The sequence below is a fragment of the Argiope bruennichi genome, chromosome X1, assembly GCF_947563725.1.
Source record: "Argiope bruennichi chromosome X1, qqArgBrue1.1, whole genome shotgun sequence".
Classification (NCBI taxonomy): Eukaryota; Metazoa; Arthropoda; class Arachnida; order Araneae; family Araneidae; genus Argiope; species Argiope bruennichi.
The window spans coordinates 88281128-88308467 of NC_079162.1; the positions used below are offsets into that span (position 1 = coordinate 88281128).

Sequence of the window (27340 nt, forward strand, 5' to 3'; positions counted from 1 at the left end):
GTTATTCTATCAAAAGACATTTGAACACGTTACAGGAGTCAAATAAAATGTCTCTGATTTTTAAGAGTTTGATTTTATAAAATATGTTGTACTTGTTGAAAATGCTTTTTAAAAAATGGAAATCAACATTTTTGTGGAGCAGCAATTCAAAAAAAAAAAAAAAAAAAAAAGATACTGTTTGATTATAATAACTGTTTCGTGGAGCACTGTGAGGTTTACTGCCACGAAGAATATTTTCACTCGATGGTTGTCCTCAATAACCTACTGGCTTTTTTTTTTTTTTTTTTGTCATTTTTCTGACATCGTGAAAAATACCCTGTCCTTGTTGCAAATACTTTTAAAAAAATAATTTTGTGGAGCACTGTTACTATTTGATAATGGCATTTGTTTCTTGGAGCACTGGAAGGTTTACTGACACGAAGAGTGTCTTCACTCATTGCCCACCGACCCTCAATAACCTATTTGCTTTGTTAGATCGAGTATTTTCCCTAACTTTTCTCATTTTTCCGAGATCGATCGTGAAGAGTACGCTGTCCTTGTTGAAAATACTTTAAAAAAAATAAACAATTTTGTGGAGCAGCATTTTACAAATTAGTTGCTGTTTGATTACAATAACTGTTTCGTGGAGCACTCTGAGGTTTGCTGTCACGAAAAGTGACTTCTCCTGATGGCCTCCGGCCTTCAGTAACCTATTGGTTTTGCTAGGTCGACCATTTTCTCCCCAACTTTCTCATTTTCCTACCATCGATCGTGAATAACGGTTCCAGATTTAATGAGAAGATGTAATTGCTCGGTTTATTGTTTGCGTTTCTGGTGGATGCGCTATTCATAGGTTATAGGATGTTTGGATTCGAAGATGTTACTTGTTCTTGAGGAAAATTTTGGATACATTGTAGTTCAACTTCCCCATCTTGTTTTCGTGGCACGGTAGAGCTTAAATTGAGACGCTCTTGCGATGATATGTAATAATAAACGCTTCATTACTGAAGAAATCTGCTGATATTGTTTTTCAGTCTGGAAATATAACCCAGATGTTTTTCTGAGCAAAATTAATGAGAAACGTTATCGGAGATTGTTTTAGTGATAAGATATCCGAATCTCTCTACACGTGTAAGGGAAGGGGGGAGATGTTACCTTTTTAAATCTATTTTTAGCGTTTATGAGCACAGCATTGAGGTTCTTTTTGACCTTAAAACATTAATTTTTTTAAGGATTTCGACGTAAATTATTTGAAATAAAAGTTTCATACATATAACAGATACTTTGTATATCCAACATTTTCGTCATAGGATTATAAAATGAGTTTTTCTTTTACTAAAAATTATTGTAGTTCACTACAAGTAAGTGTTTAGTAATCGAAACGCCCTGTGATTAGAATTCAGTTTTTCGCCACATTAAAATATTGGCTGTGAAATAAAATAATAAAAAACATAGGCACTTAAAAGAATAAAAAAGTACGTATTTCCAAACATTACTTAATGCACAAACCAGTTCAAGTATTAACAGGGCGGAATATTAATTCCATAGTTAAAAACTCGTTGACATGTTGGCAATTTGATTTTTAAATTAAAAAGATTCAATTCTGAAAGCCAAACTGAGAAGAAAAAAAAAAAAAAAATTACTCGCTTATTGTGGGGATTTAAATCAAGTAAATTACTTTGTTTCTGTAATGCGTTAGCTTTGTTAGCCCGGCTTATAAACATGTAGTATGTGGATTGTTGAATGTTAATGAATGAACGAAATTTCTATTAATTTGTTTTAATTATTTTTTTCTCGGTTTTTCTGTTTTGCATCTTTTGACCACCATTGTGATCGTGTTTGATAGTGAAATGACTTTTGATTTGAATTTTAAAATCCTCAAATCCTGCTTGATTGGAAAGAATCAAATCAATATAGAATTTAATCATTGCAATAATTAAGGTCTGTTATTTAAAGTTGATCTAGAAAGCAAAGGGTTCAACCTGCACGTTCTACACTCATTACTGAACCATTTTATTTACTTATTTATTTATTTTTGTATTTAATTCCAGATTATCTTACAATTACCGTTAAGGATTTTTTCAAGTATTCAGTCAAAAGATATTTAAAATGCATACAAAGTTAAGTAAAATTTCGCGAAGACAAATTCTCTGATTTGTAAAAGTATAATTTTATGGAAAAAGTCCTCAGTGTTTTGTTGAAAGTGTTTAAATTCGATTAAAATTCTTAAACAAGAAAAAGGTTTTAAAAAACAACCAAAAAAAACACAAAGCCTAATGCTACAGCTTTCAAACTTCTTAAGCAATAATTAAATTTCACACAGATATTCAGAAACATTCATATTGAAAAAAAAAAAAAAAAAAAAAAAAAAAATGGTGATTTAAGACAAAATTATTGACTAAATGCAAAAAACTAAACGCTTGTTTTATTTGTCTGAAACTTACTAATACAGAAATATGCTGTATATTAATTCATAACTGGATTATAGACCCTTTACTGCAAATAAAAATTGTTCAAAAACATTTTCATGTAATATGCTTCCTTCCTATAATTCCACCATTTTGCGACAACCTCATCTAATTTCGAAGTTTATTACATTTTATTGGGGTGAAAAGTACCTAATTCTTCAAATCCTTTGTTGCTGTAATAACTAAGCTCTAGTACTTAAGGGGTAAATTTTTCATTAATAAACTTGACAATTTTATATATAAAGAATGAATAACCATTGTTGATAGCATCCCAATAAAATCATTCAATTAAGTCTCCCATTTTTAGAAACTTCTTATTCATTTTTAGACACTATTTAAAAGCTACTGGAAATAGAAGCGGTTGCGTCATATCAATTCATAACTGGATTATAGACCCTTTACTGCAAAGAAAAATTGTTTAAAAATATTTTCATGTAATATTCTTCCTTTAATTCCATCATTTTTAATTCATCGTCAGAAACTTCATCATTTTTAGAAACCATTTAAAAGCTACTTGAAATCAAGGCAGTAGCTTCATATTAATTACCAAACTTCATTGCATCCCTATCTAAAGGCAACGTCCTCTTCGCAATGATTTATGGTTCGTTCAGAATTTTGATACCCGCAGCTCCATCGGAATTGGTCCGATTATTCGATTCCCCTGCTCCATGTTTTTGTTATCCCTTCCATATTGTTTTCCTTTTTGACAAAATCAAATAATATAAATCGCTCCTGAAATCACTTCGTTATACAGCAGGGAAGAATGGATAAAAAAGAAAGGAACTCCCGAACAAATATAAAGGACTTTTATATCCCCGCCTTCCAGAGTTGATTGATGTTTTTCGATATGCTTCCCCATGGGATTGATGGATTGATGCTAGCGACATCAATCACTTTTAGCTCTCAGCTCCCTCCCCGATCGCCTCTGTTATTCCCGAATCACCTATTCCGGCTCATTCAATCTATTGCGATAAAATAGTTTGGCTGAAAGGTGGTGGTGATCGACATTTTTTTGCATTTAATCTTTTATAAGTATTTTCTGACCATTTCGCTCTAACGTCTGCTTTAGAGCTGTAAATTTTTAGGGGGCTATCTGTCTTAGAATGTGACTGTTAGCTATCCCTTTTATTTCCAGGCATGAATTCTTTTGTCGAAGGCTCTTTATTTTGGCTTTCGGTAATAAATAACCATCGATTCCTGAATGTTTAGATTTTCTCATCCTGCTCATGGTATTCAGTATACTTTTGGTTTCCATGGAGTGTTTTGACTGCAATGTGAAGATGAAAAAGATGCAAAACAAAATATTTCTAATTATGTGGATTCTTGAACATTGACTGAATAATCGGTGAACACTTTAGGGTTGTTTGAATGCGCTTATGCCTAATGATCAGAAGATGTGCATTCTTTTAGGTAGATTTCTATAGGAAAACTACCTATTACAGTGTTTCTTAAGACGCGACTTCAGGTAAATTTCAGGTCTTCACCAATCATGGTCCGTAGAACCCAAAACTACTCTTCGTCCAAAAGTTATATAAGATGCGTATAACGTTTTCCCCATGTTATCTTCTGAACAAGATAACTGCAGTAACTTCGTTTGGATTTTAACCGACTTGGAATATGTTGTTAAAAATGTAGAAACCTCGGATTAATTCGTAAATGAGCCATCTGACTCAAAGGGGTTGGAAATAGTGGGGGGGGGGTTGAAATTTTCGTTTTGCTATAACTTCCTTAATATTGAAGATAGAAAAATAAATTAAATTAGCGCCTCATTAAGACGAACAACTTTCATATTTAAAGCTTTTCGATAACTGCAGTATGTTAGAAATTAGGAACTAAAAAGTAATTAAGCCTAATTTTGCCTGAAATTAGATTCATGAAATATTTACTTAGATGAGAAGTCTTTACCTTCCAGCTTGCTAAGAGGAATTTTATTTCTTTCAAGATCAATTTACAATCATTAAACAAATCTTCTAATTACTTATGTTAATATACTCGCATCATACGTTTCTTATATTTGAAAGTGATATTTCTCTAGAAAAATAGTGAATAATTTCACTCATTGCTTAGCTGAGCTATCCAACTACCTCATGTGAATGTTAGTAAATTCATATTAATTATGCTATAGATTTCCGGTTCACAAAACTATGGAACTTTTATGTTATTTTCTTTGTTTCAAATCTGATAAGTTGCCTCTTATCAGAGCGGTCTTTCTGATAAACAATGACCAAGTTTGGTATTAAACATTTGAGCTAATTAGGGGATCTGACTATCGCGAATTGGAGACGGATGGTCATCGTGTATTTGACACTGGTGTTTACTGAATCGGCCATCAAGTATCACACATCCTCACATCGGTTGAGATTTTGCCCTTGTCATATGACCACGGTTCGATATGACGTTTGTCCCTAATAGCTCTCGTACTGCTCCGAAACGGAACGTTAATCTAGCTAAACTAATTTCCATCCCAATTGAGTAAATGTGCTGCATAGTCATCAGTATAGTCCGACCTATATTATTAAACCGACCTATATGTATTAAAGTGATTAAGTTGGATTACTCTTGGGATAACTCTTTAACTGTATTTTAATGTTGCTAAATTTACCTTTGATGGACATAACCGAAGAGTCTAGTTGATCTTCATACTCATTAAAGTTGCTTTTCATCTAGCTAAACTTATTTCCATCCCAATTGATTAAATGTGCTGCATAGTCATCAGTATAGTCCGACCTATATTATTAAACCGACCTATATGTATTAAAGTGATTAAGTTGGATTACTCTTGGGATAACTCTTTAACTGTATTTTAATGTTGCTAAATTTACCTTTGATGGACATAACCGAAGAGTCTAGTTGATCTTCATACTCATTAAAGTTGCTTTTCATCTAGCTAAACTTATTTCCATCCCAATTGATTAAATGTGCTGCATAGTCATCAGTATAGTCCGACCTATATTATATATATGTATTCTTAAAGTGATTAAATCGAATTACTCTTGGGATAACTCTTTAAGAACTGTATTTTAATGTTGCTAAATTTACCACTGATGGACATAACTGAAAACTCTTAATTGATCTTCATATTTATTAAAAATGGTATACGTTTTATGATTCTTAAGATTTGTACTGGGCATTTTCTCTCATAAATTTCTTTACACATAACTTTGTTTTTGCATTTAAATAAGTAAAGGAAAAGGCCTTTCACAGAAGTGTAGTCATGGTTTTTTTTGGTCTGGTGCACTTCGCTTTTGGAATCCTTGCCCCCATTTTCTGTATGAACTCTCAAAAGCTGGCCCGATTGGGTGTTTTCTGGAAAAAGCTTTGTGAATGAATGTGTCGGAAATTGGTGTTTAATGTGTTCCTTCCTCGACGATGGGTGTCTCATCCATCACGTCTGGAACCACATTACTGTAAAAAGTGCAACCACGCGAAATGTCTGAAACTTTTAGTTATTTTTCAACGATGATGAGTATGGGCTTTGTACTTCCATGACATCTACTGACTTATGACGACTTCTGTTAAATTTCGCGTGAAAGAATGTGTTAGTTTTCCCATTACATTTTCGATAATATAAATTAGTGATCGTTTAAATGAGCAATGCAGTAAATAAATTGACATTTCTGGTAAACATGCGGAAATAGAAATTTTGGCAGAATGACTTATGACGACTTAAGATGATTTCCCATTAATTTTTCCATATATCGGTGGTATTTTAAATGTATAGTGGCAATAAGAAACTTATGTCATCTCCATATAGAAAGTAGGCCAAAATCGGAAGTTCGGCTGAAGGAATTTTGAATTTATTTACATATTTTTTTAATTATTATTTTATTTATATTTATTTGGATTTATTTCTAAAAAATCCATTAGAGAAGTGCACAGGGGAAATGTGTACACGAGATTGTTACATAGTTGATTTCTCTGCATTATTTCATCTGATCCATAAATAAAATTGAAACCATATAGAATCTTATAGGCGCCCACATCACCGATACGTTAATTTGCACTTTAAGCGTCTTATTAATGAAATAGCACAACTTTTGTTTCAAATGTCGACCATTATCAATGATTGGTGTTTAAAACGATATACTTTTCATATATTTTAATCGTTTTTTAATACATTTTGACCATATTCAAGATACAGCGATAATTTTTTTTTCACTTTGATTTGTCTTTACACTGTTTGAATTCTAGAACTGGTGATTTTTTTTTATATATATAATGGCTTATTAAGTTTGAATTTCAATTCCATCTGTAAAATTGAGTTTCTCTTCAATTAATGTGCATGTCTTTTACGGCATTCTGATCTTGAAGTGTAAAGCAGGGAAAGTATCTCTCGCATTTTCTTGTCACCTTTGTGGCTATTATCCATCACGGAAACAAATGACTGTCGCCTGAATGGATAGGGGAATTCTCCCTCCTGATACATAAGAATGATGTTTCTTCTCAATATAAAAACTGTTATAAATACATGCTACCCAAATCATCAATTCCGGGAGAACAAAATATTCTTTTGGTGACATATAAATGCGTATTTTTTAGTCGTAATGCTGCACGACGGTAGAAAATACTCAAAGATTAAGGGCTATTTTCTGAAATATAACAATTATAAATAATGCATGAAAAATTCTAGCGATTATAAGAAATTCCTTGTAAGAAATTCCAGGAAAGGAAAGGTTCGAACCCTATTGCATAAAAAAACCCGCCGTGAATATGTCTTGGTGCACGTTAAATCTTGCATCTTGATTGGTTTGGTTTAGTTATATTAACGTCCCGTTTAAAGCAACACTAGGGCTATTTTGAGACGGACCTCGTAATTTTGAACCGCGGTCAGATGACGAGGACGACACCTGAGCTGGCACCCTCCTCTCCACACCACACCATCGGGAGGACGTTTGGTCATGACGGATTTAACGTGCAACAGACCCCCTTATACGACGGTTCTTCGGTGGAATCGGGTCACGAACCTGAGACCTTGCCACCGCGGCCCTATCTTGCATTTTGAATTAAACGTCCTCTTACTGGAATAGTATGGAAATTTGGAGTGAGAGATGACGGCTCGAATTTATTGTAACCCCTTGTCTGTGATTCAAAATTACGAAGTCCACCCCAATGCAGTTGCTATGGTGTTTGAAAATGAGACATTAATATAAATAATCAATCCGTTAAATTCTATAAGTTAATAAATAATTAGTATCTTCCAAATTGCTATTATAATTATATATGACTAAAAGCAAATATTGCCTTTACAGTCCAGTCTAGACGGCGAAAACTCAATTTGAATCCATGCGAATAGGGTATGGCCAACAAGTTTAGATGAATTAAGCATGCATCAGGCCAAAAATTTGTCTTGCTGTTTTTACCATGATAAAATTATTTCAGACAAACTCAATGCTCAAAGCTTAGGATTTTTTATTCTTAGAAAGGTTTTTTTTATCAAAGATAATTGTGTTTTTCATATTACTTTATAAAAGCAGTCATAGATATTAAAATAAAGGATTGGATTAAAGTGAGTAGGATTAAATTAAATTTTTGATGCAAATATTTCAGATGATTTTAATGATAATTTATTGATTTCTAAATACTTCGGATTTAGCCGACCTAAATCAAAATGGAATAATGACTCAGAAAGGATCTGTTCCTTGAAGCTATTTTGGGCAAATTGGAACCTGAGGCTTTTTAATACTTTGTCATGTTAGAGGTTTTTCATAATTCTTCAAAACAAGTGTATTAGATTGCTCAACTTTTTAAGCAGCATCACTTGAATTTAATTGGCATGTCTTCCATAAATCTTCTCATTTTTTTTTTTTTTTTTTTTTTTTTTTTAATTTTGTAACCATTTACTAATTATCCATTTTTCTTAGGTTTTCAAAATATCGAACTTTTTTTTTTTTTTTTTAATTCTGCTGTTTAAGAAAATAAATTTTAAAGGGAAGTGAACGTAAAGGAAAAGTGGCTAGAAGTAATGTTTTGCCCAGTTCGCTTTTTAGTAATAAATATAAAAAGAAAGGAAAAAAGAGATCACCATGTTTACTTTATTTTTGTTTATGTAGTGATAACTTTTCTATGGATTTTCGTTAATAACCTACGTTAAATTTTGTCAATTTTTTGATGGTTATTAATCCTTTCAGACGCCAATAAGTGTTTTCTAACATTAAATATTTTTTAATTATTGTACGAACCGCTCAACAAAATTTTGGCTTGAAGAACCATTTGCATTTTTTAACACCAAGTCTACGGATTATAAACTTATAACTCTGCAAATATTTGACAATTCCCCCGACAGGACTTAAAAGTATTAAATAAAATTCAACCAAGTGCTGTTGATGTGGGGGCTGACGTTAACACTGACTAGGAGGGGTGAAAGCATGGTAATTTTCACATCCGGTATCAATCTCTAGTACTTAAAATTCACAAACAATCCTGACCAGCGAAACACCCAATTTCCGTTCTTTATTGTCTTCGCACGCATTCTTCATTAAAAAATGTCGGCGGACGAAATAAAGACGCGCGCTGTGTGCAGTGCCAGTTTTCCGGACCGGGCAGGAAGTGACGTCACTGGGTGACAGGTTCATTAACTCTCCTTCTCTTTATCTCTTGTTTTCTACTCATTCCTTCTGCTTCGAAGTTAACCGGCTGCTGACCAGTATCACAATCTGTCTGCGTCGCGAACACTTTTTACCACTCGACGAGTCGCCTGCTTCGTTTTACTGCTTGTTTACTCAGTTGGGGAGGTGGAATTTTTGTCGCTAACGTAATTGGATTGTTATCGGAAATATAAGCATTTCAAAGCACTTTTAACATCACTTTTGGCAAATGTTTTTCTGTGATCTTATTATTGGTAATGATCTTTCTCGCATTATTATTGAAATGTAGTGTTTTTAATATTTGTTCCAACTTGTATAGAAAATATACAAATAGAGAGAAATTGGTAGTATAGGAAATATACTACAAATTGGGAGAGATTGGTTGTATGGGAAATATACTACAAATTGGGAACCAGTTTGTGTATTTCAACCTCACTTTCATTGGAAGTATTTTATGATGAGTTGAATACGCATAATATTGATTATTAAATGCATAATGCTAATGATAAAATATATTAGAACTCCATTTCAATCTTGGTTCAATCCTTAAATGGCTTTTGTCGCTTACATCGAATAATCAAGTTTTCAAGTTTGTAAACTAAAATTGACATTCTCACCGCTATTATTAAAATGATGAATGCTGAGAATAGTTAAATTTTCATATGTCAAATGGGCGCTTGGAATTTGATCAAGGTGGCTAGTAGAAAAAATTTTGATCTGGTATGGTTAACAATCTTTTCTGTTTATCTCCTCTAATAATAATGACGGATGTTTGTACTGACGCTCTGTAGGTCAGACCGTCCGACCTAGAGCTACCAAACTCGACGCATGTATACTTCTGAGGGTGGTAATGCGCATCTCAAAGCAATTTTTTAAAAAATTGAAAAATAGTGCAAAATGTCGGCATTTCTACGATAAATTTCAGAAATATTATAGTGAAGAAATTATTTTTACTTAAAATTCAAAAAACTTATCTTTTCAGTTAGGTCAATTCTTTTACAGTATAATTTTTAAGTCTTTTAAATCTATTTTACTATAATACATTTCATTGAGGTGAAACTCGAATCGTTTTCATTGTTTCTACTAATATTTCATTCTTCTTTTTTCTCCCCCCCCCCATTGTTTGATAATCAGGGTATGAAGTTTTGGCTTATTTTTCCTTGTTGAGCAGATTTGTCTACAAGGCAGGCTTTAATAATTTTTTTAGAAAGTTTCTTGTTCTTGCAATTAAAGTTTAACTTCAAAACCTAATCAGTAGTAAAACATTTTTTTGAAGTACATCCATTTTCGGAGTTATATAATATTAGATCTTTTACATCTCTCAAAATTTGAAATTTTTAGCTACCATTAATTCTGGCGAACAGCTGGTCGCTAAAGGCGACTTGTATTTAGTAAATATTTATTTATCAAACACTTTATTGCGGGAAAAAAAAAGTATTATGAGCAGAAGTCATCAACTCGCACTGCATTACATATTTTTAAAATTTCTTAGGTTTTTTTCGTAATTGGTTTTCTTATATAATATATTATCCACATTATAATTTAATGAAGGTATAGTCTTTAAACTTATACAAACGAAATAATCAATTTTATCTTGTGTTTATAATCATGCTCATCTTAATACCATAATTTGTGATAATTGTCCAAATTTCTTGTTTCATACTTATTTTCAATGATGAATGAAAATTAGATGCAAAACTCGTTACAGAAATGCACGAAACAAAGCATAAATTTTTTAGCCGATCATATATTGTTAAAGATTTAACTGTTTGACCGCTTTTAAAATTAAAGAAATACTTAGAGTACTTCTTATCTTCTCCCGCTATTAAAGCCCATTTTACTTAACCTAAGAATAATAATGCTTACTGTTGATTAAATTAATTCCAATTGAACTGTTTCATTACATGATAGAATTCTAATTAATGCAGTGTAAATCCATGCTTTGGGAAAAATGAATGCGTTCATACAGGCAGACGAACTGCACCGAAAGAAAAACCGAATCGTTGTTTCCAGAATTGTGAACGGGAAAAGAATCGTGTACTCGGCATCGGAACAGTTAACATGTCACGAATTCACCAACACTAATTAAGTGAATCAATAAACTCTCATTCCGTCGCACTCTCCATTTCCCAAACATCACACAGTCGTGGGCAGGACAAGATTTCCCATCCCAAATCAGCAAATAAAATCATCGTCATTGTTAATTAACAGGTGTTTTTTCGCCTCCCAAATGAAACTTCCTTTGTTCATTGCATTCATTAATACATGCTAGAACGATTGGAAAGTCCGAGGATTAATCAAAGAACTTGGAATACAATCTTTAGCTGTGAGGGGAACATTATTTCCCTCTGGAGGAGAACATTGTTGCCCTCAGTATTTATTCTACGGTTAAAAGGTGAAGATTAAATCTGATGTTGCTACTATTACTTTTTTAGTACAATGGAAGCAGATGGTTGTATTTGGATGTGAGGGATCCTTTTTTATTCAGAAGAAAAATATTACGAAATGAAATAAATATGAATATTTTACTGTGGTTATATATATATATATATATATATATATATATATATATATATATATATATATATATATATCGACTTTGATACAAAGAAATGAAATTTCTGATTTTGAAGCCATTATCAGTGTAAAATATTTCGGATTGTTTTGATATTCAAAGAATTACCCCCAGAGTACTATTATTTATGCAGTTAATTAATTTACCAGGTTGGTTAAGATCAGTTCTGTGATCAAATGGACTAAATAATGAAATGTGAATCCGTTTATGTGTGTGTAATTGGCGATGCATTTACTTTGTGTATTCTACTGCCTTTGGTCTTAACCTCTTGCGGTTGAAAGACGTGCCACGCATATCGAGTCACAGAATCCGTCAATGACGTGTGTCAGCAGGCAATTGTCACAGAAGTAAAAAAAAAAAAAAAAAAAAAAATGTTCGCGACCCGTCGACTGAGATTTTTAGCCGGAACACAATTTACAGGAGGACTGTCTTAGGTCGATTAATTTATTTAGAAGGTATAAATCCTTTTCCGATTTCTATAAGGTATAGGATACTTTGTATGGTCTCTCTGCGACTGTTTGGCATGCGTACCTGTGAATTTCTTGCCATCGCAAATGGTTAATGTTATGTCTCACTCACTCCAAACAATTATGGAACGGCCACATATATTTGAAACACGTATGATCAAAAACCTCAACTTTCTTACTAATATAATATTAGTGTGTTCCGACTACAGCAAATATCAATTGCAGGCTGACCAGGATGTTAACTTGAATTAACTAATGGGTCCTTTTAGATGTTAAATCTCTTCCAGGCTTCAGTTGTCTTAAGACCTAAGGGCCATCAAATCTTATCTCTGAAGACCGGGCGATTGATATTTTCTGTCACAGTTCATCACCTCATTGTTTATTTGTGAACACTCAGTTAATGGTGTTTTTGGAACTGACTCGGATCTGCAATCTTTTGGAGGCCAGAGTTGTGGTACTAGAGTCTAGCAACTTTATTTGCTAATCATGATTTAACGAAGTGAGTTTATCAAAGGATTTTTGATTTCGTTCAAATTAGATGTATCAATTTATATACTGTTGTACGATACTGATCATTTACATTGTAACTTTTGCACATTGGTATTTGCATTGCCGTTTAGGAAGTGTATGATCATGATAAAAAGATTTGGCACATTTATTAACTCCTTAATCCTTGTGCCCGAGCATTTTACATTCATCGAATTATTGCTTCTTATAAGCTCATATGTGTTAAGTGCTTGAATTGTTATGCCACTTTTTTCAAATAGTAAAGATCGGAGGTTAAAAACCATGGAGTTAGAGCACTCTATGAATCTACTGCGCATCGATAAACTTATGAGCTAAAATAAAATCCTCCTGAGATCATGTAATTCGATACAAAAGTGACACGATCTACAAATACTTCGTGTTTTATGGATTCATAATTAAATAGTAAGATCGCACATGCCCGTAACTGAAGGGGCTAGACAGTAGCTCCTACTCTGTATAGGTGCTAGATAATAGGAGAAATAACAATTATGGGGGTTAAAATAAGTACCACGAATCCGAGCAAAATTAGATAGCCGTTAGGGTAGATAGTAGCTTCTACTATCTATAGGTGCTAGATAGTATTAGAAATAACAATTATGGGGATTAAATTAACTACCACGAATCCGAGCAAAATTAGATAGCTGCTAGGGCAAGATAGTAGCTCTTATTATCTATAGGTGCTAGATAGTATTAGAAATAACAATTATGGGGGGTTAAAATAACTACCATGAGCAATATTTAGAATTCAATCTTTAATTTGCTTAATGATTAGCTGATGCGTTTCAATAATGTTTCGATTTATATCGTTTAAAATGTGTTTTAAAGGTTTAGTTATCTGAAAATAAAATTCTGCGTTTCAATTAGAAAGTTAAAAGTAAAATGTGTTTATTTAGGTGGTCATGTGTAAAAATATTAATTTAAAAAAAATCGAATTTCAAGTTTTGAGATTTTTTTTTTGATGAAGTTTTATTTTTATTGATGTTCATGAAATTTTTTTATCATCTATTCAATGACGCCATTTTTTTCTCTTTTTTTAAAAAAATTTGCTCATGTTTATAAGTTTGTTTATACTAAAGATTTCTTCAAAATATCTCAGACTAAAAATTCCATCAATATTACTGACTAATATCTGTATTAGTTTACTATTAGTCCACAGTCTGTTAAAAAGTCATTCTAATCCCCCTCTTTAGCATTGAAAATAATATACATTAATTGTTTGGCGGCATGAGGCATAATTAGTTAATAACAGCTCCTGTCCCGATCATATCTTAGAATTAATTATCTGGAGAATGATCAAGTATTGGTTGCTGCAGTGGATCGATGAAACGCAACGGTGCTCAAATAAGCCGTCTATCGGGAACTGTGGATAAATTTTAAATTATTATTACGAGTAAAATTAGAACCGCTGTTTTGTATGAAGTATGTCTATTGAATGTTGTGCGATTGAGTTGTGAAAAATTAATGGGAAAGTAGTTGTCTCTCATTTTTATTTATTTGTACACTTAATGGAAATTGGACGGAATCCATTTCCAGATCCATTTCACTTGGGTATAAAAATCAATTAGATTAACACTTTGTTAATGGGAAATGGGGAAAGTTCGTGTTTTTCCCAGTACACGATATTTATAATTCACGTAATGAATTTAATTCTGAAGCCAATTTCGAAGAAATTAATTGTTGAAAATTGGCTGGAATGTTTGTAGTTGGTGCTTTCATGAAACTTAATGTCTCTGGTGAGTTATTCTTTGTCTTTTTTTTTTTTTTTTTTTTTTTTTTTTTTCAATTTATGATCAGTTACCGTCAACGGTGTGGTAGGAATGGTTATGATAACTTATTATGTTGAACTCCGACATATGCAACCTTTTTTCATTAGCGAAGTAGTTTTAATTTTATTTATATGCAGGATTTTATGTTTTTATTCATTTGGTATTAACCCGTTAACTGCTTCGACCTCTTCGGAAAATGTGTATTTTAATTGTCATGTCATTGAATAAACTCGTCATAACGCAAAATGTTGTACTTTTTCCATGACGAGTATACTCGTCAAAAACAGTTAACGGGTTAAAAAAATTTCTCTTGATTTTCCCTTGTGGAAAAACTAACTGTAAATTATTTGATTCTATAATTAAATTGAAAATTCTTTAATTGATTAGTGTTATCTTGTCCAAACTCAATAATTTAAGTAGCAAAATAACTTTTCCACTATTTTAAGATGTTCTAGAAATTTAGAAATTCAATATTAATATTGTGCTTTAAAATATCTAATAGAAAATTCGCAACATCTTTTCAATTTACTTTCGTAAAGCTGTTTATTTTAAACTAACGGTAGTATAAAATGGATCCTACCCCTACACATAGAAATTGGCTGTAGCGATTTAAGTTTAAAATTTCTCTTTTAATATATTGAAAATTAACTCTATCTTAAATAAACAAGAATACTATAATTTGTTTAAAGAAATCTGATATGATTTGGTTTAGCCCCTTTTGATAATCAACTTATTTTTCACCTTTTCTAGAAATGTTAACTTCTTGGATATTCAATTTGACGATAAAGGTTCTAGTCTGTACTTTACTATTTTGCTCATACTGCAGAACTGTATTAGTTACCTCTTAAAAAGTGTTTTGGTAATCTATAATAAAATGGCTCATATCTTTGGGGGGTATACATAAATTGCATGGCGTAATTAACGTTTTTTGTCACTATTTAATGTATTAATCTTTCTTAATTGCCTTAAAAAATCATGTGGCTTATTTACACGCATTTATATCTTTATAATTCTATGTTTTTGCTTTTTCTGTTTTTGAATATTTTTATTTGCTCAGTTTTGGACACGCTTTTATTTCGCCTAATATTTGATATTCACAATAGTTTTCATTTGAAGTTTTTGTCATTGCCTCCACCCCCTTTATTACAATGTTTCGTAATTTTTACTATAATCATTTTCACCTTACTTATTCTTCTAAAATTTATTTTTGCCAAGCTTTATCGTTATTTGTAAATATTTAGTATAAACTGTATCACTTTTGCTATGTAATAAATACTATATATTTTTTTATATTATTGAATCGTATTGTAATTTTGTATATTTTAGAATCCATTTAGCTTTGCTAAATTCTAAGCATTTCAGAAATTACTATCTTTGATTTCTTGCCATACTTTTCTTTCCCTGCAATATTGTAATTTTTATTATTTTACTTAAATTCCGTCATTTCATTCTGCCTTCGGGCCTCTTTCTTGCTGGAATGTTCTCCTTTTGAGGGCCATTTAATGCTCTAAAATCGAAGGGTTGAGCGGCCTCTTCTGGATGTTGAAAGATGCATCATTTCATCTTGTTCAGCCAATGTAACCTTTAAGTATTAACACGATGAATGTGGCGGCCTTTCTTAAAGGAATTTTTCCTGAGTCGTATATAAAAGAGATGCTTGAGGTTTGATGTTAATGTTTATTGCTTATGAAATTTTATCCAAGAAGTATTCATTCTCCGAAATAATGTACTCCATAACATCTCTTTTAATCTTATTTTTACGGAATTTTAACTAATCCATAGTGATTGGTTTAATGTTTTGTGGCTTGAAAGCTTCTGTTTGACTTTGTAATATGGGTTGAGATATACTGTCCAATAATCTCCAAATAAAATTTCGAAATTCCCAATGCGCTTATCAATCTCCATAGGAGTTTTTCCAGAAAGTTGGCTTCACTTCAGTTTATTACTGCCCAAACTCTTATCCTATTTACCCTATCAAGAGAATAAACAAGTCAGAATCGATATAGAACCAACTCTACTTTCCCTTATTATGCGATCAAAGTGCATTTTCCCTTTTGGGTGTTGGGTGAAATTTAACAACAAAGGCTGGTTCTCATGTAATCCACTGTTCGTCGTTGAAATGTTTTTCTTAACAAATCTTGGACTCACAATTGATTACAAGTGTTTCGATTTCAGCTGAAACAATGAGAATCCACTGTAAGTGAAATCTCCTATGAGAGTTAATCTGTTTTTCTTTAAATCAGAAATTGCACGATTTGTTGATATTGCTTCGAGTTATCTCTCCTTTTCTAAATTTATTGCTTCGTTCGTTGCATCTTCTTTTCTGGTACAGCGTGCTTCCGTGTTTATCTCAAATCGGAATCTTTCACTTGGGGATTTTTCGTATTTTTAAGAATGTTTTGTTTTTCTTTTCTGGTACTTTATTCGTTTCATATTGTGTATATATATATCATCATCGTAAATAATCGATTTATCTTTAATTTGTTAAAATCAAAAATAGTAAATTTAAACTATATATTTCTATTTAATTATCATTGTTTATGTAGACCAGCATCCATGTGTGTCATGATAAATAATGTTCTATATGCGAGTCATACCCAAACCTTTAACAAATTATTATAATTTTTCTAATTGTAAATACATTTTGTTTCATTTGAAAAAGTAAATTTTGTATTGATTTTTAAAAGGAGAAAAAAAGACTATAAGCATTTCCACAAAATTCACTGTTTATATTATTATAAAATTAAAGAATGCATTTTTTAAAAGTATTTTAGCCGAACGTTATTGCAGTGTATTATTATTTACTATAAAATATGAACCAGGCAAAACTGAAATCGTTAAATTATTTTACACATGGGCTCCAGATCTTGATGATAATATTAATAAGAATTTTTAAAAACCAAACTCAATTTATGTTTGCACATACGTCGTAATATAATTAATCGACTTGACATCGATAAAAGACGTATAATAAACTGGAAGGGAAAACAAAAACGGTTACTTAAGTGCCAAATTTTAAATTTCTCGTATCTTCCATCATGTAATGATTTCCTATTAACCGGAAACTTCAGTTAAGTGACCTGAAAATTTTTAACTACAGGCTGCTGATATTTATAGTAATTCATTATTACTTTCTTTTATCACAAAAATTTCAAGTTGTGTTTTGTTATCGCTAAGAAAGGTTGCGCTGCTCAAAGTCCATAGTACAAATACCCTGTTTTTTTTATATATATATTGAGCCGTACAAGCTGTCATTTATTAGTGTTGCTTTATTATTGTTACTGACATTTATTGCTGTACAGTTTGCCATTTAGTTACTGTTGCGTTATTATTGTTACTGACATTTATTGCTGTACAGTTTGCCATTTAGTTACTGTTGCGTTATTATTGTTACTAACATTTATTGCTGTACAGTTTGCCATTTAGTTACTGTTGCGTTATTATTGTTACTGACATTTATTACAGTACAGTTTGCCATTTAGTTATTGTTGCGTTTGCAATTATTTGAAGCAAGATTTGTATTTCCCCTTGCTACACAGAACTCGTATATACAAATAGCTTCTTTCTTTTGCTTTAAAAAAATGGTAAGTTGTTTGCATTTTTTTGTTTCGACAGAATTTTGAGATAAATATTAACATTTAATATATCTCGGTGAACGAAACAATTTCTTAGTGGATAATGTTTTCATTAAGTTCTGTGGTAGTGGTTTCACTTTTATCTATTGGCTATTCCGTATCGTTTAAAAAATTTTCCTGCTAATTTTGAACTTTTTTGTTTTGAGAAAGCTGAAATGAATTAACTGAATAAATTGTTCTTGTCATATTTATCATGATTCTGGTCACCGTGGCTTTAAAGAAACGGACCTAAGAATGTCTTGAAATTTCATTCGGATTTAATTTTCTTAATCACATGTTTTAGTGAAAGTATTTTAGTGGACGTTGTTTTAAACAAAAATTCATGTTGTTTTGGTTAAAATATTTTAGCAACTTGTTCCTGCTAGAACCGCAATTAATAAGTAACTGTATAACTTCTCTCTGACTTTCTGTATAACTTGTAATCATTATTATTAACATATTTATAAAAGATAATATAAATGTCAGATATTTTATAAACAGTCATCGCAATTACGTTCATGAACTTCCACTTTGAATTTGAGTTTTATTCTCTTTGTACTTTTCTTAATTTACTTTTAAAAACCGAGGACCTTCATGCAGCTAAAAAGCAGAGAAAATAAAATGATTTGTGAGGGAAGACTTATATAATTAAAAAAAAAAGTTTAAAACGCAGCATTCCATTTAAAAGACATTACTGGCCTAAGCCTAACCTACAGAAATGATAAGAAGTTCGTATTTAGGTGGCAACCGTTGTAAGTTTTATTCTCTAAATTTTGATCATTAAAAAATGGACGACATAATCATACAGATCTTTTCCTGAAAACGTAAAGCAAAGCTTAAACTTAGAAACATCTAGAACAGCCAACCCAAGTAAGGGCTCTTCTGAAAACAAAGAAATTCCGAACATAAAAAGCCATAAGGCTAAATAATAGTCATTTCTAACAAACCGTATAATTTGTTGACGCCCCCTACGGCCTCAACGCAATCTTGGTGTTTTTATTTATTCTTTTTGAGCAGTCACGCTCTTTTTCCACCAGCGGGTTGGGCTATTTAATTAACGGCCTCACTCCTTGAGAAGCATCTAATTTTAGTTTTCCCATACGTATCGATAGGACGATCCCCGCCTGTCAGAAAGATTTAGGGGTCGGAAGTTAGGCTCTCTAACCAGATCAATAATAATAATTAGAACGAATCGTCTTCGCATTTCGGTTGTTTGTATAATTAATCTAAACTAATTGCGACTGTCGCTGTCTGTTGTAGTTAGAAGTGTTGGCTTTCGGCTGAATTTCGAAATAATATTTGAATTTTTTTCCCCCTCTTTTTGTTAAAAAATAATCTCAGTGCGTCTGTGATAATTCGAAAATGAACAGTGAACTCAAGATCATTGTAATCAAAATGTAAATAGCTGCTACTGTTTTAATTTTTAAAGTCCTTACTTGTCAATTTTCTGTAAGATTTTTTTTATTGCAAATTAGTTTCCTGAGCAACTGCGTGTGGACTGCTCTGGAAACTAATTTTTTGGAATGTGGAATTCTTCCTCATATCCATGAAATAATATTCATAGTGCATTCAGCTTTATCAATCATTGTAAAATCATCGATGTAATAACAGCAGCGGGACAATAAATTATTTTATAGTACGGTTTTTTTCAAATAGAATTATAGTTCTTTTCTGATTGACACTGAATCTGAATTTCTTGTTTTGTAATTGTTCATTTTCTAATTTAAAAAATTACTATTTTTTTAATTATTATTTGGGATGCGATGAGTAAAATTGCGATAATTTTTATCAGTATACTTTATATTACAGAATAGGAATCCGGGTTAATCATTAGTTATAATACGGTTTGAAAAATGTCCATCCATGCATTCATTCGATTTTCGTATTATTTCTTTCCTAATTTCAACTTTCGTCTGGAGAACCAGTGTTCCAGGAATTTTCTGAGTGTATAATAACTCAGTGTTTTAATATTTTGTGTGTTTATAGAGGACCAAATAGCATACCATTCCAGTATTTTATGTGTTCATTGAGCAACCAGGTAGCATACCATTATTCCAGTATTTTATGTGTTCATAGAGGACCAAGTAGCATACCATTTCAGTATTTTATGCGCTCTTAGAGGACCAAGTAGCATTCCATTCCAGTATTTTATACGTTCCTAGAGGACCAAATAACATGCCATTCTAATATTTTGTGTTCATAGAGGATGAAATAACATACCATTTTGAACCGCCTCAAATGTTTTAACTTTCGACGCTTACTAACACTACCTCCTCCGCACATTTTTATAGGGTGGAGAAAAAAACCCACTTCAGTCCCCATAAAACCTTACTCCGAAAAATATATCTATCGTAGACCATCGTAAAATAAAATCTCTTCGCCTGTCCTGCCACTCACTGAAGCGAATCGACCATGAATTGTACTTCCGGTGGACTTAAGAAATCTGTCGTTTTCTTCCCCTTCGGAATTCCATGCTCGACCCTTGCAGAAAGAAGGAAAAAAAAGGGGGAGGGATGACTTAGTGATTTTTATCAACCTTAACGAGCTGTAGTCACTTTTCGAGAATTTCAATTAAACAGGTTTCTCCTTCTTTCTTTCTATCCCTAAAGCTGTTTAAGAGAAGCTTTATTGTACCTTTCTTTATGCTGGATAACGTAAATCTTCGGATGTCTTTACCGCACATAATACACTAACAAGGGGACATCGTTTATTAAATCGTTGTAAACAGTCATTCTGTTGTTGTTGTTGGTAGAAATATCGTTTGACTCACATTTTTCGATGCCTCAATTATCATAATTTCGTTTCAAGAGATCGACTTACAAATTGAGTTGGGAAAAAAAGTAGCATATTATTATAGCACATGACTATCATAATTTTTACTTGCTGCTTTAATAATAACGGCTCTGCGTAGATAGTTCTTTGAACTTTCATTTAATTCATGAATCGAAAATAATATTTTAAATTTGCAGTTTATATTGATTGAATAAAAACCAATTTTTTTTATCTTATAAAAAGACCTGTGGCAGTAATATACCTTTATTTGATGCACATACATATGTTATTTCTAGTTTTTTTTTAAATATCAACATCATAAAATAGTAATGTTATCATCAAAGATTTAATTAAGTGGAATTCGTTTTCAACCTTTTCACAACCAAATTTTCTATAATGTTTAATAACACATTTTACTCGGGAGGCAGGATCCAGCTGAGCCACAACGTTCAAGTATTTTACTCAACTTTTGTCTTCTAGAATTCCAATTTATGAACAGTTTATTCTAATTAACAAAATTAAAAATTTGACTATTCGAGGGCGAATCTGTCTCATCGAAAGTGTCAATTCGACATTAAATAGGGAGTCAGTTTTTTTTTTAGAATGACTACTTGCGTAAAAATTAAGTCGTTTTTATTTCCAACTTCGCGCATTGTTACATTTTCACCCCTGTTAAACAAATGAAGAAGTTATCCGTCACTTAAAATACATTTTATGCTAATAAAAAAGATGAAAATTGACATGTCTGGGCTGAGCAATTCGTCATTTTTGAATTTGCTGAAATATCTCTTGTGCTCATTCTTTTTGTTTTATATCCTAAAACTAGATAAAGTATGTCGTTGTTGTGATTATGACACTTTACAAGCCCGCTGACAGATCTGTCAGCGATTTAAGCCGAGCGAGTACCTCGTTTTTTCAGTAGCGCCAACTAGAGTCAAGAGTACGACTTAGCTACTTCATGCGTCACATTCGCTTGCACAATCTCTTTTTACAGGGGGGGGGGGGCACATTCACACTTCTCATTGATAGAACACAGAAGAACAACCATGCCCCAACCGGAACTCGAACCTGGGACGCCCAGATCACGGGAAATGTCCTTATACCAGGACGCCGGCAGATAAAGTATTGTTACATAAGCAAAATAAAGCAAATGTCCCTAAACAGCCGTTAATTTTTTTAACTTAAGACATTCCGACTTTTTTTTTACATTGCTTTTTCATTTCATTGTACACCGATAGTACATCGTTGTAGTACTTAATTCATAGTGCAAGAATTTCATTTTTTCGAAGCTGATCACTTTCTTGTTGTATTTAATATCAAACATTATTGTTGTCTGAGACATAAAAATGTGCAGTATTAAAAGCAAAAAAAAAAAAAAAAAAAAAAAAATTCTGCAGTCGTACAATTTAAAAGTGGAAGTAAAAATCGAAAACTTCGGAATTCTTTTTTGTGCAAAACTTCTTTTTTGGACTATTCTTTGTTCTGAAATGTTGAGTCGTGGGAAGTCGAATTCGGTGCAGTTCTATAATGCGATGCTTAAAATATGTAAACTGAAATGACTATGTGAAAATAAACTTGTTCTTTGAAATCTCCAAATATATATATTCAATTCAAACGAAAAAACAGACATGAACAGAAATGACTTCAAATATTTGAACTTAAATGTATAATTTGATACTATTTCTTATGCATATTTCGAAGAGAAGTCAATTTTATTTATTGCTTTTCTTCAACTCTTCTATAAAAGAAAATAATTTTGCATTCTTGATTATATCATTTTATTTTACTTTCATTGTTAATAACTTGTATAATTAAAGTAATGATTTGTTATGTGTTCTTATATACCTTTTGTATTCTTTCAGAATCCATCAAGGTTGAAGCGGCAGGTGAATTCACCTTCGGATAGTTCTACCAGTAACGCGGCTGAGAGTCATGCTAATAAAATTTCCCGCCCGGAACAACCTTGCGATTCGTTTCCTAGTACGTCGCAACAACAAACTCAGCAACAAAGTCAGCAATTTCAACCATCTTCGGCAGTTTCTATGAACGGTACTCAGAACTATAAGAATCTAACAGTTAACGGGATGAACGCTGTGCTCATTAAGTCATCAAATTCACCCTTAGCGGTAACTGCGGCATCTTCTGCCAGTCCTGGTTGTGTTACACCTGTAGGAACTGCTGACGGTGGACAACTGTCCAGTTCTGTTCAAAATACTGCTGAAACATCGACTGCAGCTTCTGTGCCAAGTTCGGAGCTCAAATCTGAAACGGATCCTGAATTTCCAACGAGTAATGTAAATGGACCCCTTCCACTGTCGGAACTAAACAGTGAACTGACTAGTGCCAACAATAATGTAAATACGAACACTACCCCTTCAGCAGCTACTACTGACGACAGGTTTTCCGATTCCTTGGCTAATCTTGGATTTCCTGAGGTTCCCAATGGCAGTGATATCCATTCTACTTTCTTAAACGATTTTATGGATGATGTTTTTACCAATCAATCCGACTTAATGAACGGTTTTAATTTTGTTGACAATTTGAATCTTAAAGATACCCTTGATGGTGACCAAGATTCATCGAGGTCTATAATGAGCTTAAATAAGTCGATGTTAGAAAACCCTTCAAATCATTTCCAAAACCCTACTAATAGCCCTAATTTATTTAATATGAACGTGTCTCAGCAGACTGTCTTTGACTTTCCAACAACGGCTGGAATCAATTCAAGTACAAACTCTCCAAAAATGCCAACTTCCAATAACGTCCAGGAGAACTTTATTTCCAGCCTTGTTGGAACGTACACTGCCAGTTCTCCAAATATGTCGGTAATTCCTAACAATGGTCTAGGTCTTGATTTTAAATTGACGGAACCTAGTCCTGCTGCTCAAACTCTTAAACAAATGGCAGAACAGCATCAAAGTATGCAGAGCAAACAGCAGCAGCTTGGTTTAGGTGTCAGTCCAAGGTCTCCATTTGGATCGGACAGTTTTCCTGATCCTTTGTCAAATATAAGAACAAATTTCTTAAATAACTCACCGAATTCAATGCCAACACTTCAAAAAAGTCCTCCTGGCATGTACCAGTCAATGAGTTTTCAACAACAATCTTTTACTGCATCCAACAATTCTGCTGTGAAACAAGAAGTAGTTGCTCCAAATACCCCTATGTATACTTCAAACTTAAACCAACATTTATCAGATTTGGAATTGCACAAGAGGAGACAGCAAGCTTTACAAATACAACATTCTCAAATGGGAAACCTAACTCGGCCTCCATTTTCTCATAGTCCGGATCAGAAACGCCAATTTCCCGCAATGCGACAACTGCCAACGTATAATGATCCATCTCCAGGTCATCCGTCACATGATGGTAATGCCAATAACAGTTCTGCACCGCACCATACAAGTCAATTTTTGAGAAATGTTTCAACTCCTGAAATCACACCATCATCTCAAATATTCTCATCTAGCTCGGTGTCATCAGCCGGAGCAATGCATCATCTTCAACACAATGCTAATCAACAGCAGCAAATGCAGGTAATATTTTCGAATCCATTGGATTGTTTTACAAATCATATAATATTTCAAATGTTTTTAGATTTTTTTTCCCGCTGAATCCTAGTTCAGTCTGATGTAGTTAATACTGGATGTAGTTAAAACAATCGCCTAAATATCCCATCTATTACTCAGATAAGTGACCAAAAGTGTTTCTTTTGAAATTTTTTTGAAAATGCAACCTTGAAAATTTCTGATTCTCAATTATCTAAAATATGTCAATTGCAAACTCAAAAATCTCCATCGATCCTGAAATTTTTTCAACTATGGGATTCTTTTAGGATTAGAATTTTTAGTTTGTTTGTTTTTCATACAACTTCTTATATTATTCCTTATGAATGCAAAATTGAGTAAAAGGTGCGTTTTATTGAAATCATCTTTATTTCACTTAACAAATCTGTTTTATTTATTTTTTTTAATTTAAGAGCTTTGCTTTCCCAAAGTCCTGCATTTTTTTGCACTGCCATTTCTTTGGCAACTTCTTATTGGTGCTTGCTTTAAAAATAATCATAAAACAACTAAAAGCAAATATTTTTCTTACACTTTACGATTAACTTTTCCATTCCATTATCTTCAGTTTATATCGTTAAGTTTGGAATTGAAAGAACCGAATTATCCCTAGGGTATTGTTTGTGCGATTCGATGGGTGCTTTTTTTTGATACCCCTTAAGCGTTTCTGCCTATTAGCTTTCCAAAATTTAAAGATATTAACCATAAAAGAAAGCCATTAAAGAAATGCCCATCCTCTTTTCTTTCTTCGTTTGTTGGCTTGTATGGCGTGGCAGATTTTCTCGTCCGATATTTAGGCGTCCCGAGTGATGGTCCAAAAAACAAAAGGATTGTAGTTCATCGCATAAATCCTCTTTACCTTGAAGAGGCTTGTGGGCTCTCAAGCTAGTGGAGAAGATCATTCATTTGTATTTTCCTCTTACTTCTGGCATTCCTGGTAAAGAAAATAAAAAGGAGAAAAAGTATAAATAAATCTGTAGGCGGATCGCGTTCGTAATTTCTATCCTTTTCGTCGAAAATTGTTCCATCACGATTTTCGGAAGTTGGGGATTTCTGGTTGGAATATCTTTTCCTATGTGAGCTTACCGGTAATTATCGCTATTTTTTTCCCCCTTCCTCTCGTCTTTTTAGGTGATGGAATTATAATTTAACAAATTGCAGTGGACGAGGGACTAAAATAGGAACAGAACCCTAATTTTTTCGTTAGATATGCCATCAGACACTGGACCGGTTTTAGGCTGTTAGTACTCATAATGTTCCAACTGAGCACAAATCTTACAAATGAAACTCTACAAGTGAAATTGTAAATTGTCTTATCTTTAAGATAGAATAATCTCTTAGCATTGCAAAATTAAGAAATAAATGAGTCAAACGAGAAATTTATTCCATAGTTTCCTTTCTATTATTTTTTCTATAAAATAGGACTTGCTATGAGGGTTCCATGTACTAGATTTCTTTTCATCTTCACAGATTCCACAGTACTCTAATTAGAAAAAGATAAACTGCTGCAGAGGGTGAAAAATCCAGAATATCATTTAGTTTGACCACTAAACAGATATTTGGTCTAACCAGATTTTCGAGTTCCATAATAATCTTGCTTTGTATTAATTTTTATTTTTAACTAACAAAAAAAAAATTACTGTAACCAGAAACTCATAAATAGGACGTTAAAAAAAACGAAAATTCAAAGAAGTATTTTTAAAAAATGTTTACTGTATCCTGTGTGTGTCCCCCCCTCACCCCTTTGAATCAAGTTCATACTTTCTTGAGTAGGTAAACTGGGGTTTTTAAGCAGTCCAAATAGTCAGTATTCCTCTACTATCCTTTTTCCAAAAACAAATAGTTTTATTTGTTTAAGAATTTAATTTTAGAATTCTTATTCTGGTATAAGGAAAAGGTATTTTTTATTTAAATTTAAATACATTTTTATTGAATGGTTTACTATATGGCGCATGTAGAATTACAAGAGTAATTATTTACTGTTTATACATAGTCTAAATATATCATTAAAAATAACCATCGGAAAGTATCGAAAATTCGCAACGTATCATTTTTAAACATATTTTCTTCTGTTTTACTATCTAAAGGTTGTCAGAATTATTGCATTTTTTTTCGGGTTAATATTTACTTATTGAATGTAGAAACTAAAAAACTCAATTGTTATTGTACTCCTTTCTTATTATTGAAAAGACTGAAATAATGATTCTTGATTGCCTCATTCTGTTCTTCCTATAAAGCATCTTTTACGAGTTTTTCGTTTATATTTTTGTTGCATCTGCAGAATTTATAATTAACTTAATGTGCATTAAACAACTTAACAGCTGCCGGAACTCCAGTGGTTATTATTATTTTTTTTTTCCTTCTGAAGTTGGCATCATGTTCAGTTGAATTTCATGCTCTGTTGAAGACCATTGGCAACAAATCATTCTCCTAACTGTTGCATGAAGTGGATGCCTTTCAGTGTTATTGTCCATGAGTTGATCATCACTTTAGAGGCCAATCATTCATTCACAAGAATGCATGAGTTTTCTATCTCAATCTAAAACGTTTTAGCGTAATTGGAACGCGACGTCATTGCAGAATTTTTGATTCATACAGAAAGAATTTGCATGGATTTGTAATTTAATAGATGATATATTATTTCTACGTTCCAAAGTCGGATAAGCGCCAGAGTTAAAATTTATAAACGGAATAATTATATTTTTAAAGGCTCTAAGTTGTTACGCCACTTTGGACAAGGAATGTGAGACAATAGAAATGTCAGGAGGTTAAGAATTATCGAGTTCAAGCACTCCTTGAACCTTACCACTTATCGGCATTTAAACCTAATAAGTTGCATATGCTGATCTTGACCAATTGAGAATTCATATTTTTGTAGTAAATATTTTGACTTAAAATTTTTGGAAAATTCGTCCTTTTTCTTCTATCCAAGTAACATTTGAAGTTGGCAATTTGGGGTGAATTTTCTAATAAAGAAAGAGCTTTGTCGACTAAGATAAAGGGAAAAATAAATAAAAATTTATT

General features: G+C 32.3%; 1 protein-coding gene across 1 annotated transcript in view; it reads left to right on the forward strand.

Annotated features, from left to right (window-relative positions):
• The window catches only part of LOC129959314 (uncharacterized), a 143845-nt gene that overhangs the window by 110071 nt on the left and 6434 nt on the right, over positions 1–27340 (forward strand). Inside the window, exon 12 of the mRNA XM_056072133.1 lies at positions 22616–24289. Coding sequence (XP_055928108.1) covers positions 22616–24289 — 1674 coding nt within the window. The remainder of the gene's footprint in view (positions 1–22615; positions 24290–27340) is intronic.